The 17,225-nt window shown below is 44.1% G+C and overlaps 2 protein-coding genes across 3 annotated transcripts in view; one reads left to right on the top strand and one right to left on the bottom strand.

Moving 5' to 3' along the window:
• Positions 1–2,446, top strand: part of zdhhc6 (zDHHC palmitoyltransferase 6) — a 52,792-nt gene extending 50,346 nt beyond the window's left edge. For both annotated transcript variants that reach the window (XM_084323689.1, XM_084323688.1), the window contains exon 11: positions 1,210–2,446. In XM_084323689.1, coding sequence (XP_084179815.1) covers positions 1,210–1,310 — 101 coding nt within the window. In that variant the 3' untranslated portion in view covers positions 1,311–2,446. The remainder of the gene's footprint in view (positions 1–1,209) is intronic.
• Positions 1,348–16,712, bottom strand: LOC311235604 (E3 SUMO-protein ligase ZBED1-like; the record flags this gene model as incomplete). Its single annotated transcript, XM_084323069.1, has 6 exons — positions 1,348–1,352; positions 8,734–8,925; positions 14,228–14,522; positions 14,705–14,891; positions 15,128–15,635; positions 16,214–16,712. 6 exons carry the CDS (start codon positions 16,710–16,712, stop codon positions 1,348–1,350), a joined length of 1,686 nt encoding a protein of 561 aa, XP_084179195.1.
• Positions 16,713–17,225: the final 513 nt, after the last annotated feature.

The following is a 17,225-nucleotide window of genomic DNA, read 5'->3' as shown; positions in this document are numbered from 1 at the left end:
CAGTGGAAATGTTTAGCTCAATGCGAGGTCTGCTGCTGCTGGCTAATAATACGGTCAATACGGGAGATCTTTGACAAGGCAACACGCATGTCATCCTCAAGGCTCAACTTGGCCCTATATTTTGTTTTCAGAGCTGTCATGGATGAAAAGCCAGCTTCACACAGATAATGTGGTGCTGAATGGTATCAACACCGTAACTGCTGCATCATGAGATACTTGGTACTCAGCACCACACTTTGAAACAATGACCAGTATGATATATAACTAGCTCTCCAGGTGGTATCAGATGAGATTTCAATGAGTTCTTCCAAGAGTTTGGATGGAGATGTGTCAGGAAGCTTTGTCTCAATGTTGTCTGTAAAGTTTTTTTTTATCCAGAGTAACTTGGTGATCCTTTTCTGTGTTTTATTGACACCAAGTTTCATAATGATTTTCAGATTTTGAGAAATGGTCAAACTTATCCAAATATGGTATTTTCATGGACAACAGTGCAGCTGCAACAGATATCACTTTAGTGATACTTTTCTGTAATCCAAAAAGAATAAAAAAAAAATATATATATATATATATATATATATTTTTTTAATCTCAAGGCACCCCTGGCAGCTCTCTGCGGCACCCAAGGGTGCCGCGGCACCCCTGTTGAGAACCACTGCACTACAAGACGTCTACAATACACTACAAGACATCTACAATACACTACAAGACGTCTACAATACACTACAAGACTTCTACCCGACTTCTACCATATACTACAAGACTTCTACCAGATACTACAAGACTTCTTATGCCTACAGTACCATACACTACACTACTTCTACCATAGACTGGAAAACCTTTGTTGCATGGGCTTGAAAGATGCTCCATTTCTGCTGAAAATGTAAACGCACTCTTACACATTTCTCTGAAATTGCCTACCCAACCCCTGTTTCATTTAGAAATACCTCAAACTATCGAATAATCTTTTAACTCTTTGTATACAATACACTTCTGACCACAGTAATTTACAAACAATTTCTCTCTCTCTCTCTCTCTCTCTCTCTCTCTCTCTCTCTCTCTCTCTCTCTCTCTCTCTCTCTCTCTCTCTCTCTCTCTCTCTCTCTCTCTCTCTCTCTCTCTCTCTCTCTCTCTCTCTCTCTCTCTCTCCCTCTCTCTCTCTCTCTCTCTCTCTCTCTCTCTCTCTCTCTCTCTCTCTCTCTGGCCTTCAAGCGGGAGAGCGGATGAGGGGGTGGTTTCCACGGAGATGCGTGGAGAAGTGCCATTACGACACGGCGACCAGTGAGAGCGCCGGAGAGAAGAAGATTAATTAATTTATTTCAACGGCACACTGAGTAGGAGAGTTAAACTTCACACTGAGTAGGGGAGTTAAACTTCACACTGAGTAGGAGAGTTAAACTGAACAAAGTAAGGACTGGGAAGCATCTACTGTGTGCACCCCTCCGCCAAGGAGCTCTTGAGATTCATGCATAATAGAAATTATTTCATGGAGATTGCTCATCCATGTCAGTGTCGCCGCTTTGGAATCTGTTTCGAGTCGACAGAATTTATATGCAGTTCATAGTTCATGACTGGTCCATCCCAAATCTTAACTATCATGCTAATAGAAGAGAGTATATACTGTATATACAGCCACGACCCCCCCCCCCCCCCCCCCCACACACACAGTGATTCAAGACCTTTCATAGGACTACTGTACGCCTCTCAACAGGGATTCTCCATAACCCTATGTTAACCCATGAATAGGGCTGCTGCAATCATGAAATTATTGTTGCCCATATCGGTGACGTTGTATGTAGGGACGCATACCACCTTTTTCACTGCCGATAACCGATTCAGAGTACTATACTTTCAGTATCGGCCGATACCAAATAGCGATCTGATCCATCACTTTTACTGAACCGTATAAACAGTATAGACATGATATGTAATACATGTTTCTCCATGAGGGAGATGCTTCTATGTGTTGAAAATGCAGCAAATCGTGTCTCTTTGCTTTGATTTCTAGCATGTTACACGTTTCTTGATAACGGATTTCAGTATTGCGGAAATTCTCTGATACCGATTTCCAATACAAGTACTTTGAAAACGAGATCCATGCTGCTGCTCACTTTGCAACATATAGCAATTCTAACATCAGAGCAATGCAAACGAGGATCTGTAAACTTCAAAAGGGTTTGCAGCATCTAACCTCTCTGCGACCTGTCCTGCACAGAGATTTAGGTAGTCTTACACACCATTTGAACTGAATACTAAGTAGGGATGCACCGATATCGATATCTGATATCGGCCCCAATATGACTAAAATAGCTAGATCGGAGGGCGGTTAGGTGGCGTAGCGGAGATTGCGTTCGTCACCAACCCCGGAGCTGCGAGCTGGATTCGCCTGTTCGAATCCAGCTCACAGCTCCGGGGTTGTCACCAGCTTGGCTGGCCGTTCACACTAATACAATTGGCTGTATTAGAGGGTGGGAGAAGCTGGCGGGGTGGGTCCGGGTCGTTGTAAACAGCGACTCCTACAGTTCGGTCGGGGCGCCTGCTAAGCGCGGATAGGACCTGAGTGGGATAGTGTGATCCTTCCACACGCTACGCCCTCTCGGGGAGGATCCGCGCTGCCAGGTGAAAAGAAGCGGTTGATTGGCTGGACGTGTGTCGGAGGAAGCACGTGATAGCCTCCACTCTCCCAGATTATCTGACTGTGGGGGGTAAGTGCGCAGCGACCAGGAAGGGGATTGGGAATTGGCATACGACTAACATTGGGATGGGAAAAAATCGGAGGAAAATGGAGAAAAAAAAAAAAAAAAAAGATAGATCAGGTATCGGGGACAATTGTTTTTTTTTATTATTATTTTTTATATATTTCTTTCTTATTTAATTTTAATAATAAATAACTTCAGTATATATCTGTGTTAATTTGTTACATTTTGTTTCACTAAGTTAGGAAAGTAATGTTTTAAGTCAAGCCTGATGTTGCCTTACACACAAAAGAATGATCCCAGTCTCTTCCACACAGTGAGGCATACAGTTTATTAATTGAACAGGGCCTAACAAAATTAATAGTTGGTTTCAGGTTGCCGACCGACCCTGCCGATTTAGGTGCGACCCAATATATTTTATGAGTTTTTTTTTTAAATTATAAATTTTTTTTTTTTTTTTTTTTTTTTTTTTAAGAATAAAGTTTCATAGAAATCTTAGTCAAACATTTAGTATTATGGATATTAAACATGCTGGCAGAGTACATGCATCCATGTTGTTGTGAACATTTTAATTAAATAAAGAAATTCCCTATTCGCCGTGGGAAAGAATAAAATAAAAAAATTAAATAAAATAAATTCCCTACCTACCCATGGCCAAACTGACAACCAACCTGAAACCAACTATTAATTTTGTTAGGCCCAATGGGTATCGGATCGGTACTCTGTATCGGTATTGGGACTGAAAAAGTCGGATCGGTGCATCCCTAATACTAAGTAATGACCTAGACCTAAAACGATGATCACACTTATAGAAAATAATGGATTATTCAGTTATTGCAGCAGCCCTGTCGAAGACTAAGGACTAAAGGGAGCCGTGTCACTGTCACTAGGCCAAGGGTTTCCAACTTTTGTTCACAGCTGACCCCATATTGAGGTTGAAAAATGTCTGTCACCCCAATATTTTAACATGTGAAAATAGTCTTTTACATCGTAAGTTACCGATGTTTACGTTTTAATTGGGGGGGGGGGGGGGGGGGGGGGAATATGTCTATATATATATATATATATATATATATATATATATATATATATATATATATATATAGGAATGCTGCAAGGCTTTCACAGCTCTGTCCAGTCAAAAAGCTGTTGGTGGTAGTTTTTCCATGTCAAAATATTATTACAGTCATTTTAGTTTAATTTCTTTCATTTTTCAGGGGACTGCACTAAGAGGACCCAACATCAAGGTTGGGAACGCCTGCACTAGTTTCAGAGTTCTTCCAGAATTCATTCAGGTCACGGTTTCCACAGTGATTTAAAGGGATACTTGTAGTCTGTTATTTCTACTCCACCGGGCACTTAGGACATTATTGGGGGGGTTGGCATTTCTGCCATTGTAGGAACGTTTTCCCCATAATGTAACAAGTATGAAAATGGGTAACACTTTATTTTTAAGGGGGACAATAATAATGGTTAAGTTTCTAGGACCTAATGAGGAATTAAACAACACTGGATTAATCAGTTGATGTCTCGGTGCAAATCCTTCCAGAATGGCTCCTACTTTCGCCCAAATGACACATTCGGTAGAGAACTATCCACCTGACTCTCAAATCCCCATTTTTCAACCCGTTTACCTCCAATTCTAAAAGTTAAATATGTGTTCCTATGCTTTAACATGTAGTTTGTTAACTCGTAGGTACTTGATCACTATCTGTGCCTCCTAAATTCAAGTGTTACCAGAAAAATAACTTGACATAAATTCATTATGTCAAAGTATCATTTTCAGTATCAATGTTTGAATACATTCTTTTTACATTGCAAGTCTTTCTTGTGATACCGAACCGATGGGTTTAGTTTGACCCCTCAGACAGAAGGCCAAACCCAGTAAGTCTTAATTCTTAGGCGCTGACACAAGGCTTCTGATGTGACTTCATTTTTCAATTAGATGACTTTTTACTTGAAATCAGTTTGTTTTTACTTATGTCGATGTCTTTTTGTTATTTTTTTGCCGATAATGCAATGCCTCTGCCCAGCTGAACCCCGGGCTTCGTCATGCAACTCTTTCTAAGACGATGACATTTCATTTTTCTTCTTTTAATTTTTTGTAAAATGAAAGGTCGCCCTTGAAGTATGAACTGAAAAACTCCAATAAAATTGTCTCCTATAAGTGGCTTGATTCAGAGTTTTTCTTCCTCATTTGTATAGGATCCTTGTTTCAAGTTTAGCTTGAATTTGTCCACAATCTAATACTTTAGTTAAATGGGTAAAAGAAAATAGCATTGGAGACATTTCTATTCTGTACAGTAGGTGAGTTTTAAATCGTATTTGCTGCAGTTTGTTTACGGTTTCTAAAATAGACGTCATTGTTTTATGATGGTTAAGAAATTAATCAATTCAAATCTATAAACACATCTGATTGGGACATTAAGGGACATTTCAGAATTAGTTTTTACCTTTGTTCAGATTCTCCACGAGAGATTTCCGCCACAGTCTTTGATTAAAGGAGAGTGCTGCTCATTTTAAGAATTCACATTGCCAGTATTCAACATGCACCACAACTGAAGCTAGAAATCAGAACCCTTCAATCAGTGATGTAACCCAGGGGTTCCCAAACTTTTCAGGCCGCGACCCAAAAATAACTGGGTCAGAGAGCCGCGACCCCCACTATTATAGGAGGTAAAAAAAAATATATTTATATATATATTTTTTTTAATAAATGGAAATGTATGGTTGAAACATGCACACGTTCAAACGCGCACACACTAATAAGCATTGGAGGCTTTTAACCAGGGCCGGACTGGGGAAATCATTCAGGCCAGGAAATATAGTGCAAAATATAGCCCCAGTCAGGCCACTTTTTAAGCAGGGGGTCTGGGGGTCCCCCACCAGGACATTTCTTGTTACAAAGACTTCATTTCCTGCATTCTGGTACAGGCATTTTTTTATTTGTACCCTTTAAATGCCAGTGTTTGTGATGACATCACAAATTATTGTTAAAAAACAGGCTAGCATATGTATGATTAGCAACAACACTGATTTTGATGGATTTTCAGTTTTTTTGTAATGTCAGATTGAAAATAATACAATCTTTTATTCAACTTCAGCCCTGATCATAACACCACATTAATTTTATAATTCTAACCCTTTAAATGCCAGTGTGTGTGATGGCATATATTTGCAATATATCAAATGCAAAGTAGATTTTTCTGGGGGGGATTATTACAGGCTAGCTAGGTTATCTCTAACTATTGCGCTGCTGCAACTAGAAACACTGTCCTGGCCTGCTTCTAAGTTCAGTGGCCTGACTGCAAAAAAAAATATATAGATTTTTTTAAACATCTTCATTTACAAATAACAACAAACTTAACCCGGAACCGGAAGTGGTATTTAACCTGTCCCCTAAACAGTAAAACCCACACTCTTAAAGGCACAAGCCCACCTTGGTGAATGTCTCTTAATATAGGTCACCACACAGGCCCCCCCAGAATTCACCAATACAAAAACTGCAACTAATTAATAGCCAGTGAACAGTCCATCAGTGAACAGATCACAGCACGAAATAGTCAACGTGGAGGGGGACGGATCAAGCGGCCGAACCGACTGCGCTTAACCAGAGGGGGATTAAGGGAGATAAGTGGGACCAGCGGCCGGGCCCCGGAAGGGGCCAAGGCCGGAACAGAGGATAGGGCAGGGGTCTGAGCCGAAACCGGGGGGCGCCCCCGCCGCGGGGGCAGGGCCAACTTAACTGGTTCGTCCTTGTCCAAGTGAGCAGGCTTAAGACGGTCTATAGTGACCCGCTCTGGCCTGCCTCCCATGTCCACAACAAAGTTTTTAGTGCCTGCCTCCAGGACACGGAAAGGCCCGTCATAAGGGGGCTGCAGCGGGGTCCGATGGCTGTCGTGCCGGATGAAAACATTTGGCCAATGGCAGGTCCCTGGGGACGTAGGACTGGGGAAGGCAGTGGCGGGATGTTGGAATGGGAATAAGGGCATCGGCAACACCCCGGGACACTGTTCGATGGGAGGCGACGGACCAGGACGCTGTGGCCTCCGGAAGAAACTCCCCAGGGACCCGCAGCGGCTGGCCGTACACCAGCTCGGCGGACGAGGCCTGGAGGTCCTCCTTGGGGGCAGAACGAAGACCAATCAAGACCCACGGGAGGCGGTCAACCCAGTTGCCATCCGTAAGGGCAGCCCGAAGAGCGGCCTTCATGTCCCTATGGAACCGCTCGCAAAGTCTGTTGCCCTGCGGGTTGTACGCCGTAGTGCGGTGGATCTTCACCCCCAGGTGCTCCGCAACTGTAGTCCAGAGCTCCGAAGTGAACTGGGGGCCCCTGTCGCTTGTGATGTCCCGCGGTGTGCCAAAACGGGCCACCCAACAGCCGATGAACGCCCGGGCCACCTCTGCTGCCGTAGTGGAGGACAGTGGAACAGCCTCCGGCCACCTGGTGGTCCTGTCCACCATGGTGAGGAGGTGAGTATATCCATGGGAGGGGGGCAGGGGGCCCACCAGGTCCACATTCACATGGTCGAACCGCCTCTCCGGCACTATAAACGGTGCCAAAGGGGCTTTGGTATGGCGGTGCACCTTGGCACGCTGGCACGCCACACATGAGCTAGCCCAGGTCCTAACATCCTTCCGGAGGCCAGGCCACACAAACTTGACCCCCACCAGCTTAGTCGAGGCCTTCACACCTGGGTGGGAAAGGCTGTGGATCATGTTAAAAACCCGGCGCCGCCAGGCCGTAGGCACCATAGGGCGCGGTTGGCCAGTGGAGATGTCGCAGAGGAGAGTGGCGTTAGCTGTGTTGAACACCACATCCTCCAGCTGCAGTGCGGTAGGACCCGTCCGATAGGCCTGAATGTCTGAGTCCGTGGCTTGGTCTGCCGCCATGGCGGCATAATCGAGTCCCAAGTGGACGGACCCGATGACTGCCCGAGAGAGGCAGTCGCGACAAAGTTGTCCTTGCCCGCCACGTGCTGAATGTCCGTGGTTAACTCGGAGATCGCCGATAGCTGCCGCTGCTGACGTCCCGACCACGGCTCCGAGGTCTTGGCCATGGAGAACGTTAGCGGCTTGTGGTCCACAAAGGCAGTGAACTGGCGGCCTTCCAACAGGAATCTAAAGTGCCTGGTGGCGAGGAACAGACCCAGCAGTTCCCTGTCGAAAGTACTGTACTTACGCTCGTTGTCGCGGAGCTGTTTGCTAAAAAAGGCCAGTGGCTGCCAGGCACCGCCCACCCACTGCTCGCACACCGCCCCCACTGCATAGTCAGAGGCGTCTGTCGTGAGGGCGACCGGGGCAGTGGGAGAGGGGTGCGCCAGCAGAGCAGCGTTGGCTAGCGCGGTCTTGGCATCCCCAAAAGCGCTGTCCATCCCCGAGGACCAATCTAACTCGTCCTTGGGCACTTTGCCCCGCAGGGCCTCATACAAGTGCCGCATGAGGTGGGCAGCATGGGGAAGGAACCGGTTGTAAAAGTTCACCATGCCCAGGAACTCCTGTAGAGCCCGTACGGTGCGGGGACGAGGAAAACTGGCAACGGCCTCCACCCTGGCGGGGAGTGGGGTGGCTCCCTATGGAGCGACATGGTGTCCGAGGAAAGTGATGGAGGACTGCCCGAACTGGCACTTGGTTGGGTTTACGATGAGGCCGTGTTTACTGAGCCGCTCAAACAGCTGCTGGAGGTGTGTCATGTGCTCCTCTATGGACGTACTGGCTATAAGAATGTCATCCAAGTATACAAACAAAAACGGCATGTCCTGGAGCACAGAGTCCATCAGGCGCTGAAACGTCTGCGCCGCCCCCATGAGCCCGAAAGGCATTTTTAGGAATTCGAAAAGCCCAAAGGGTGTAATGACAGCTGTCTTTGGCACATCCCGTGGATGGACCGGCACCTGGTGGTAACCGCGCACCAGGTCCACCTTGGAGAAGATGACAGCCCCTGCCAGGTGGGTAGAGAAGTCCTGTATGTGCGGAACAGGGTACCGGTCGGGGGTTGTGGCGTTATTAAGGCGACGGAAATCGCAGCAGGGGCGCCAACCTCCGCCAGCCTTTGTAACCATGTGTAATGGAGAAGCCCACGGGCTGTTCGAGCGGCACACAATGCCAAGTCGCTCCATGGTGGAAAACTCCCCCCTGGCGATTGCCAGCTTGGCTGAGTCGAGGCGCCGGGCCCGGGCATAGACTGGGGCGCCCTCTGTGGTAATATGGTGTTCCACACCGTGTTTGGCCACTGCAGATGAGAACGTGGGTGTGGTGAGGTCAGGGAACCCGGCGAGCAGGCGTTCATACGGGTCCCCGGTGGCAAGTGTGTTCAACAGGCAGAGAGCTCCGCCCCCCCCCCCCCCCCAACCGCCCCAAGTGTGCAGGGGTAAGAGGAAAAAGAGAGGGCATCGATCAAGCGACAGTTTTTAACATCTACCAGCAAGCTGAAAGCACAGAGGAAGTCTGCTCCCAGGAGCGGCGTGGACACCGCAGCCATCACAAAACCCCAGCCGAAATGGTTGTTAGGCCCGAGGTGCAGCTGAGGCGTGATCTAATTCCTATAACACAAAACTTCAAGTGATGTAATGTCTTTTATACAATGGCTGAATTCACCCAACCTTATTGCTATAGAATAAACACACAGTAATTGAAGCATAATGGAGATGTATTCACAAAACCACCCGCAGAAAAAGTAGGTAAAAAAAGAAAAATTGCCTCCGTGTCTAGAAGCAGAGGGAGGTTGCTTCAAAGCATGCCATCTAACAACAAACTTCATATAAATCCCGCGATGTATTATTGTTTTGACAATGGGTCATGACAAACCAATTACATAATCCAACATTGTGTAAACTACTAACATATTCCAGTTAACTGTATCTTTTTTTAATTATTCGTTACGAATATATCCATACTTCCATTGTGTCCGGGACATCCAGTGAAATCGCTTCTTGCGACAGTGTCCTTTTGCAGAGGGAGGTTGCTACAAAGCATGCCATCTAACTACAGACTTCATATAAAATTACTCTGCTATAGAGCCACACTTCGTTATGCACAAGTTTACAGACATACATGACATACAGATAGACAGTACTGCTACATCTATACATTTATGACATACCAGATTTACAAATACAGTACTGTTTTTGTAGGGTGATTATGGTTTATTTACATTGAGGTTCTGGGGTCACGTGGAGTGTGTTATACGAAATACCCCCTCCACCCCACCTACCAATCTCCTCCAATGTACAGTTTCTTTGTCAAATGTATATACTCTCTTTTTTAGACTCTTCTTGTATCACAAACAGTACTGTATTTGTAAATCTGGTATGTTATAAATGTATAGATGTAGTACTGTATCTGTATGTCATGTATGTCATATATGTTATGATGCATTGAAAATGGGGGACCCTGATGTAAACAAGACGAAAGTCTTTCTCTGGTCTGCATCCCCTTAACCCATTCTCCGCCAATCACGTGTTAAGGCAGGTTTCTCCGCCATGCGTTGTCTGCCAATCACGCCGTAAGGCGTGTTTGAGATCAATATTTCATATTTTCGTCATGGTATTCATATTTCACCCACTGAGTCTTGGCTGATGCTGTCTGAGCCATCACAACTCTGCAACGCTTCAATACCGCCACCTGGTGGCCGATCGGCGAGTTGCCAAACCGGAAGTGCCCGTTGGAGATCGGTCCGTTCCCTAATTTCGTCCGGCCACTCGTTTATCGTCCCGTTTAGGACCATGTACAGTTGAAATTTTTAATATAGCATGGATCGGTATCAAACTGCATTTGATAATCTAATATATGCATTTATGCCTATATCTCACGTTCTATGAAATACTGCAGAAAACGATAAAAACATATTTATACTCTAGACGGTATTTTAGTATGAATGTGTGAATGAAAAAGTCAAACGTTCCTACATCCTGAACGATAGATCATTGATGTTGAATGGGCCATAGTAATGTCAATTTAGCAATACAATTTAAAAAGTTACAGCCCTGCAAAGAAGGTGAACATCTCCATAGACAAATAGCGCTGGCAGAGGATGGTTTAGGATGGTCAAAGTGGTGGCAGAGAAGCGCAGGACCGCTGGTAGCACAATTCTGGTTTACAGCAGAATTCGGCAGAACACCTGCCCTCAAGTGTATATGAACATCTCTCGCTCATGCCATCAGCTGTTTCGTTGTTCCGTTTCTTATTTCAAATGACAAATAAATAATGATAAAACCAATCAATCATAAATGTCAAGTAGATAGGTCTACAACTCGCAATATTTCCAGTGAAATATTAGGCTGTGTTTGAGCTTGAAAATAAATGATAAGTTGGTGACGGACAGCAACTACGTGGCGGCAGCAGTTTAACCATATTTGACATGGACTAGATCAGTCCGTTTGCTCACAGATTTATAATAATATAAATGTATCTCCCGAATCAGACGTAGTCCAATTTCAGAGTGAGAAAAAGCCTGCAGTTAGCTTCGGGTGCCCGACTTGATATTCTAGAGCTCGCCTATATTCTACTGAATTATTGCGAGTTGTAGACCTAGCTACTTGACATTTATGATTTGTAAAATAAAATAAACATTTGATTGATTGGTTTTATCTATTTCGGTCATTTGAAATAAGAAACGGAACGAAACAGCTGATGGCATGAGCGACTGTCTGTGTATGTGTAATTGCATGTGTATGTGTTGCTGTTGTTATTATTATTATTATTATTGGCCTATTTATATTATTTTATTATTGTTATTATTATCTTTTTACTGTTTGACTTCAAGTTTAATTACAGATGGGTTGGTTGCAATAAAAGCTTATTTTGGATTGATTGACAGATATCTCTACTGTACTTTTTTTTTTTCGTTTGAGAAAAATACAGAATAATGTAGCCTATACATACAGTATATAAATACAGAATAATATATAAGCCTATAGATAGATAGATAGATATATATATAGATAGATAGATAGATAGATAGATAGATAGATAGATAGATAGATAGATAGATAGATAGATAGATAGATAGATAGATAGATAGATAGATAGATAGAAACTTTATTGCCATTTCAACACTGTTGATTGGGATTTGTCTTGGTGCCACGTACAGTACAGACGATGTTAAAAACATACAATATAAAAACACAAGAATACAATATAAAAACACAAGAATACAATATAAAAACACAAGAGTACAATCCCCACAATAAAGAGTTTTACACAAACAATTAAAAAGAAAAAATGCTACAGTACCTAAAATAAATTGCTCTGTGTTCCAGTTTTAAAGTGCATATTGCCTTAAAGTGCATGTTGGCTGGTGCTAGCCCTTGTTGTGCAAAGTGCCTGTACATTTGTACTCGAGTTCAGGTGACGGACAGCCTCGGGATATGTACTGTTTTTAAAACGGGATGTCCTGCACCTGAGACTGTGGAGTCTTCTGCCAGAGGGAAGGGGGTTAAAGAGGTCGTAAGCAGGGTGAGAAGAGTCCCTGATCACCTTTTCCCCTTTCCGCCGGATTTGTGTGGCATAAATGGAGGCCACAGAGGGGAGCTCACAGCCGATGATTTTTGACGCTGTGCGTACAGTTCGTTCTAAATGTCCCCTATCATGGACGGTGGTGTTTCCGTACCACACAGTCATTGAGAATGTAAGGACACTCTCTACAGTGGCTCTATAAAAACTGAGCATCGCCTCCCTGGACACACCAAACTTTTTAAGCTGGCGCAGGGAGTGGAGCCTCTGGTGGGCTTTGCTAATTATGAGGCTGGTGTTAACTTCCCATTTTAAATTATCACATATGGTGATGCAGAGGAATTTGAAACTGTCCACCCTCTCCACCTGCTGGCCGTTTATGTACTATGTATTATGTAGAGCTGGGCATAGATTAATTTTTTTAATCTAGATTAATCTATATGCAATCCTGGAATTAATCTAGATTAATCTAGATTAAAATGGCTAAAAAAAAAAAAAAAGTCTGCCTAAGGCATTCAAAATATGTGTGTTCTACCCAAATAATGACCAGAAGTAAGTCCTTACTTTTACTTTCCTCCTTACGTTTCTCAGGCCAGGTGGCCCATTACACCATGAGCCCATCTCCCGTTTCCAAAATGCATTACAGACTGTTTGAAAAAGCTGTTTTGCTATGATAATTGGTAATGAAATATCAAAATAATGTTCAATAAGATGTACTTGTGTTTAATAAATCGTTTTATTCACACAAATAAATAATATCAGTACCGCATTTCAAACTTTCAAAGAGAGAGAGAGAGAGAGAGGAGAGAGAGAGAGGGAGAGGGAGCCTCTGAGTTTCTGCAGTTCTCCCATCTCTCAGACAGCAGCAACAGAGACACCAAGTGGTGACAGAAGGGAACAGCAGCAGACTGAACGGTTCAACTTGAGGTTAACTGAATGAAAAAAAAATATGCCGCTGAAGTGCTCTTGAGCAAGGCACTTAACCCCCAACTGCTCCAGTGGAGTTACTCAGTGTTGTTTTATTCACACAAATAAATAATATTATCAGTACAGAACAGTACCGCATTTCAAACTTTCAAAGAGAGAGAGTTTCAGCACTCTTTGATGAACATTGTTACTCAGTTGTGACTACAGTGGAGTAGAGAGCACATTATAGACAGGTCTGCAGGCTAAATCAGTCTGTAGACTACAGTGGAGTAGAGAGCACATATCAGTCTGTAGACTACAGTGGAGTAGAGCATGTAGGGGCCTATACAGACAGGTCCAGTGATGTGACAAACTACCAAACTGGAAATCAGTTAATATAATCTGACAGAATGTGTGTTAAAGGAACATGCCAATCAGGGGTGGCCTTAAGCATCTGGAGGCCTGTTTCAAGAGCTAACTGAATAGCACTGTGTTGTTTATCAACTAATAGTCTGCATTGAATAGCAGTGTGTTGTTTATCAACTAATAGTCTGCATTGAATAGCAGTGTGTTGTTTATCAACTAATAGTCAGCACTGAAGAGCACTTTGTTATGCATCAGCGGACATAAAGACAGCTTAAACAAATCCCTCAATTAAATGAACAACAAAAGCAATGCCATATATTTATCTTGGGAATTAAAAGTGCATGAAAGTACTGCTGCTGGTCCTTCCTGCTGACCTGTCGTACAGAACTTGTAAGTCGCTTTGGACAAAAGCGTCAGCTAAATGACAAAATGTTGAGCAAGGCACTTAACCCCCAACTGCTCCAGTGGAGTTACTCAGTGTCAGACTGTGGTTGTACTGGGCAGCTCCCAGGTGTGATTGGAACTGTGTGACTGAAGCAGGGCGTAGCTGAAAAAGAGCATCTGTGCTCAGCGAACCTACCCTGGGTAAATAAAGGTTAAACAAAAACAAAACAAATGGCTTGACTCAATCAGTCTCTATTTCTCCTTCTTCCACCAGTCACTAAGGCAGACCAGCTTGTTGACATTGTCTGGTGACAAACTAGCTCTCCTCTTCTGCACAATATGGCCCGATAAAGAGAACAGTCTCTCGCATGGGACAGTTGAGGCAGGGCTCCCCAAGTACTTCAGGGCAATGTGGGCCAGCTTACCGTAGGCGGCAGTGTGGTCTGACCACCACTTCAGTGGACACTGATCCAAGCTGGCACTTGGCTCTACCTTGTACCTCTCCACAAGATTGGGCACTGGTGAGTCGTCATCAGACTCCGAGTCTGATCCCATCACTAGTGTTTTCTTTTTAGGTGGCTCAGGGTTCTCCTCCCTCGGGGGCTGCAGAGCAGGTTCTTCTGCCTTCACCAACTCACTCAGTGTTGCCCACACTGGCCCCCTCTCTGCTTTGGGCAGGCATTTGAGGTCCTTAAAGCGTGGATCCACAGCAGTAGCTACCTTTGATGAACAAAAATAAATAATAATTAATTGATGATGAAAAAAATAAAAATTAAAGTAACTTTGCAAATCCAACCACCATATTTCTTCATGACTCATTCATCTATCCATTGATCAATCTACTGGCTTAACAGTCTATAATGGTCAGACAATACAGTTATTTTCTAGTCAGTCTCACATACCTTCAGCCATTCCAGGTTACTTTTCTCCCTCCGCTGGTTGAGGTCCTGGGTGAAGGCATTCTTGAATCGCACAATGTAGGCAGGATCCTCATCCGAGATCTTCATTGCGTGCTCAAGGTGGCGCAGGGCAGGTAGAACCACAGAGCAGGATACATACTTGTCCCCACCAAGGAGCTCAGTGATGTACCTACACACACAAAATATGGCCAATTAATTTAACTCAGATTACACTCTTTTTTTAAAGTTCTGAAACACACACACACACACACACACACTTTAACTAAGATTACACTTTTATAAGTTCTGATTCTGAATCATTTATAGTATTTAAGGGCATGCATTTCTTAATTAAATACAAAGTGACTTTTAAAAGAAGTTGTATGCCAATTTAAGAACACGCTATCTTTGTAGACCATACAGTACCTGCATGGCTCCAGCAGTTTCTCCAGCTTTGCCAGCTTCTCGTATTCAGCATCTGTTGGGAGGACCAGCTTGTGCTTATGCTGGGCCAGCGTTGCGTGCACTGGGACTCTGTTGCGCCTCAAACGATTGATCATTGCAAGGGTGGAATTCCAACGTGTTGGAACATCTTGCACGAGTGACTCTGGCTCTTGTTCACAGGATGCTTGCTGGACATTCAGCTCATCTGTGTTGGCCGGACTGTGTTTGAAATGTCCGACCACTTTTCGACACTTGGCCAGGACACCATCAAAACCACTATCCCGAAGGGACATTACAATGGCCCTCTGTATGAGGTGCGCAATGCAGGGCATGTGCTCGAATGGCAGTATCCTCCCTGCTGCTATCATGTTGGGAGCGCTGTCTGTCCCAATGGTGGTGATTTTGTCGGCTATCTCCCACTGATTAGCGACGTCCAGAAACTGCCTGGCACACGCCTCTGCAAAGTGGCGCTCCTCTGTTTTAATCACACCTAGTACAGACAAAGTAGATCAGAATAAGTTTGCTAGTAAAAAATTTATACCATATACAAGAAAAACAATCCACAGTTTAAACAAGAACTAATTAAATGATAATAATAATAAAGAATAAAAATAAAATAAAATATCTCACTATTCAGATCACATTTGACTTTCATACTGACAATTTTTAAAATGTATATTACATCCCTTAAGCTCGCTATGGAGAGAATTCCAAACCTTTACACCAATAACTGAAGGACACATCTGTTTAAGTTTATAAATTTTATTTAATACTACATGCCACGGTGGGTTGGTTTCAGGTTGGAATGAATATTCAGCCAGTTGGATGGTTATATGGTTGGATGGCTGGGTATCCAGCCTGAATGAATGAATGAATGAATGAATGAATGAATGAATTAATGAAAATGTTATTAACAGATTGCAGAATGGGTACAATACAGTACAGCTCAATACACACAATTGTTAAGGGGATGCAGACCAGAGAAAGACGTTTGTCTTGTTTACATCAGGGTCCCCCCTGAAACCAACTTAACCGTGGTCAATTAAATAAATTAAATAACAAACGTACCCAAGGCGAACGAGTGAAGTTCCCAGCTGGCATCGATGAAGTGTGCAGTAACGCCTAGGTAATTATCGTTGCTGACCGATGTCCAATGGTCCCCAGTCAGTGCTACACACGACGCCGCGGCCAACTTCTTTTCCTTCACAACTTTCTCTGTGGCGTGTTGGTCATGAATTCTCCTCATGATAGTTCGCCTCGCAGGTAGCTTGTAACACGGGTCGCCTGTCGCCGCCCGGAGAAGAAGCTCGAGTCCATCATCTTCAACCACGCTGATAGGCCGGCAATTGATGGCAATCCACTGGGCTAGGAGGTTAGTCAGCTTGGCTGATAAAGCTGTGCTGACGGGCTTGCCTTGGTTGCACTCAAACAGTGTAGTTTGACGAGCACTTTTCCCCGGTGCAGCTGTGCTTGGTCCGGCCGCGGCGGCACCTTCCTTCATAACATCAATTTGATGCTTCTTGCTCAGGTGGTATTTAAGACTCGAGGAACTCCTACAGTAGGTCATTTGCGCTTTGCACAAAGTGCAAATCACCTTCGTCTTGTCGAGGTTTCCATCTGGAAGCTTTTTGAAAATAAAATACCCCTGAAGCAAACTGTGCTTAATGTTACCATAGATATCTCTTCTGCTCACAGCGTCCGCCATTGTCATGCAGCTCAGCTGATGGTAATGAGCTTCACGCATGCCCCGCTCACGTGTTCACGAACTTCACGCCCCTCCCCCTCCCCCCACACACACACACACACACACACAGAGTAGTTCGACCAGGTTGGTATGGTATACATCCGCGAATGTCCCAGACGAGACCCAACGCTGAAAAAAATGTTAACGGCGTTAATTATATTATCGCGCGACACTAGTCTCGCGATAACGCAGCACGTTAACGCCGTTAACGGCCCAGCTCTAGTATTATGTATATATGTCTCATTGAAGAAATATGTTGCATGTTTGTATAGGCTATAGGCCTAAAATACAGAATAATGTAGCCTATATATACAGTATATAAAATAAACAGTATAC

The sequence above is a fragment of the Notolepis coatsorum genome (assembly GCF_963971535.1).
Source record: "Notolepis coatsorum genome assembly, chromosome: 10".
NCBI lineage: Eukaryota > Metazoa > Chordata > Actinopteri > Aulopiformes > Paralepididae > Notolepis > Notolepis coatsorum.
This window is presented reverse-complemented; position numbering and strand designations above follow the sequence as displayed.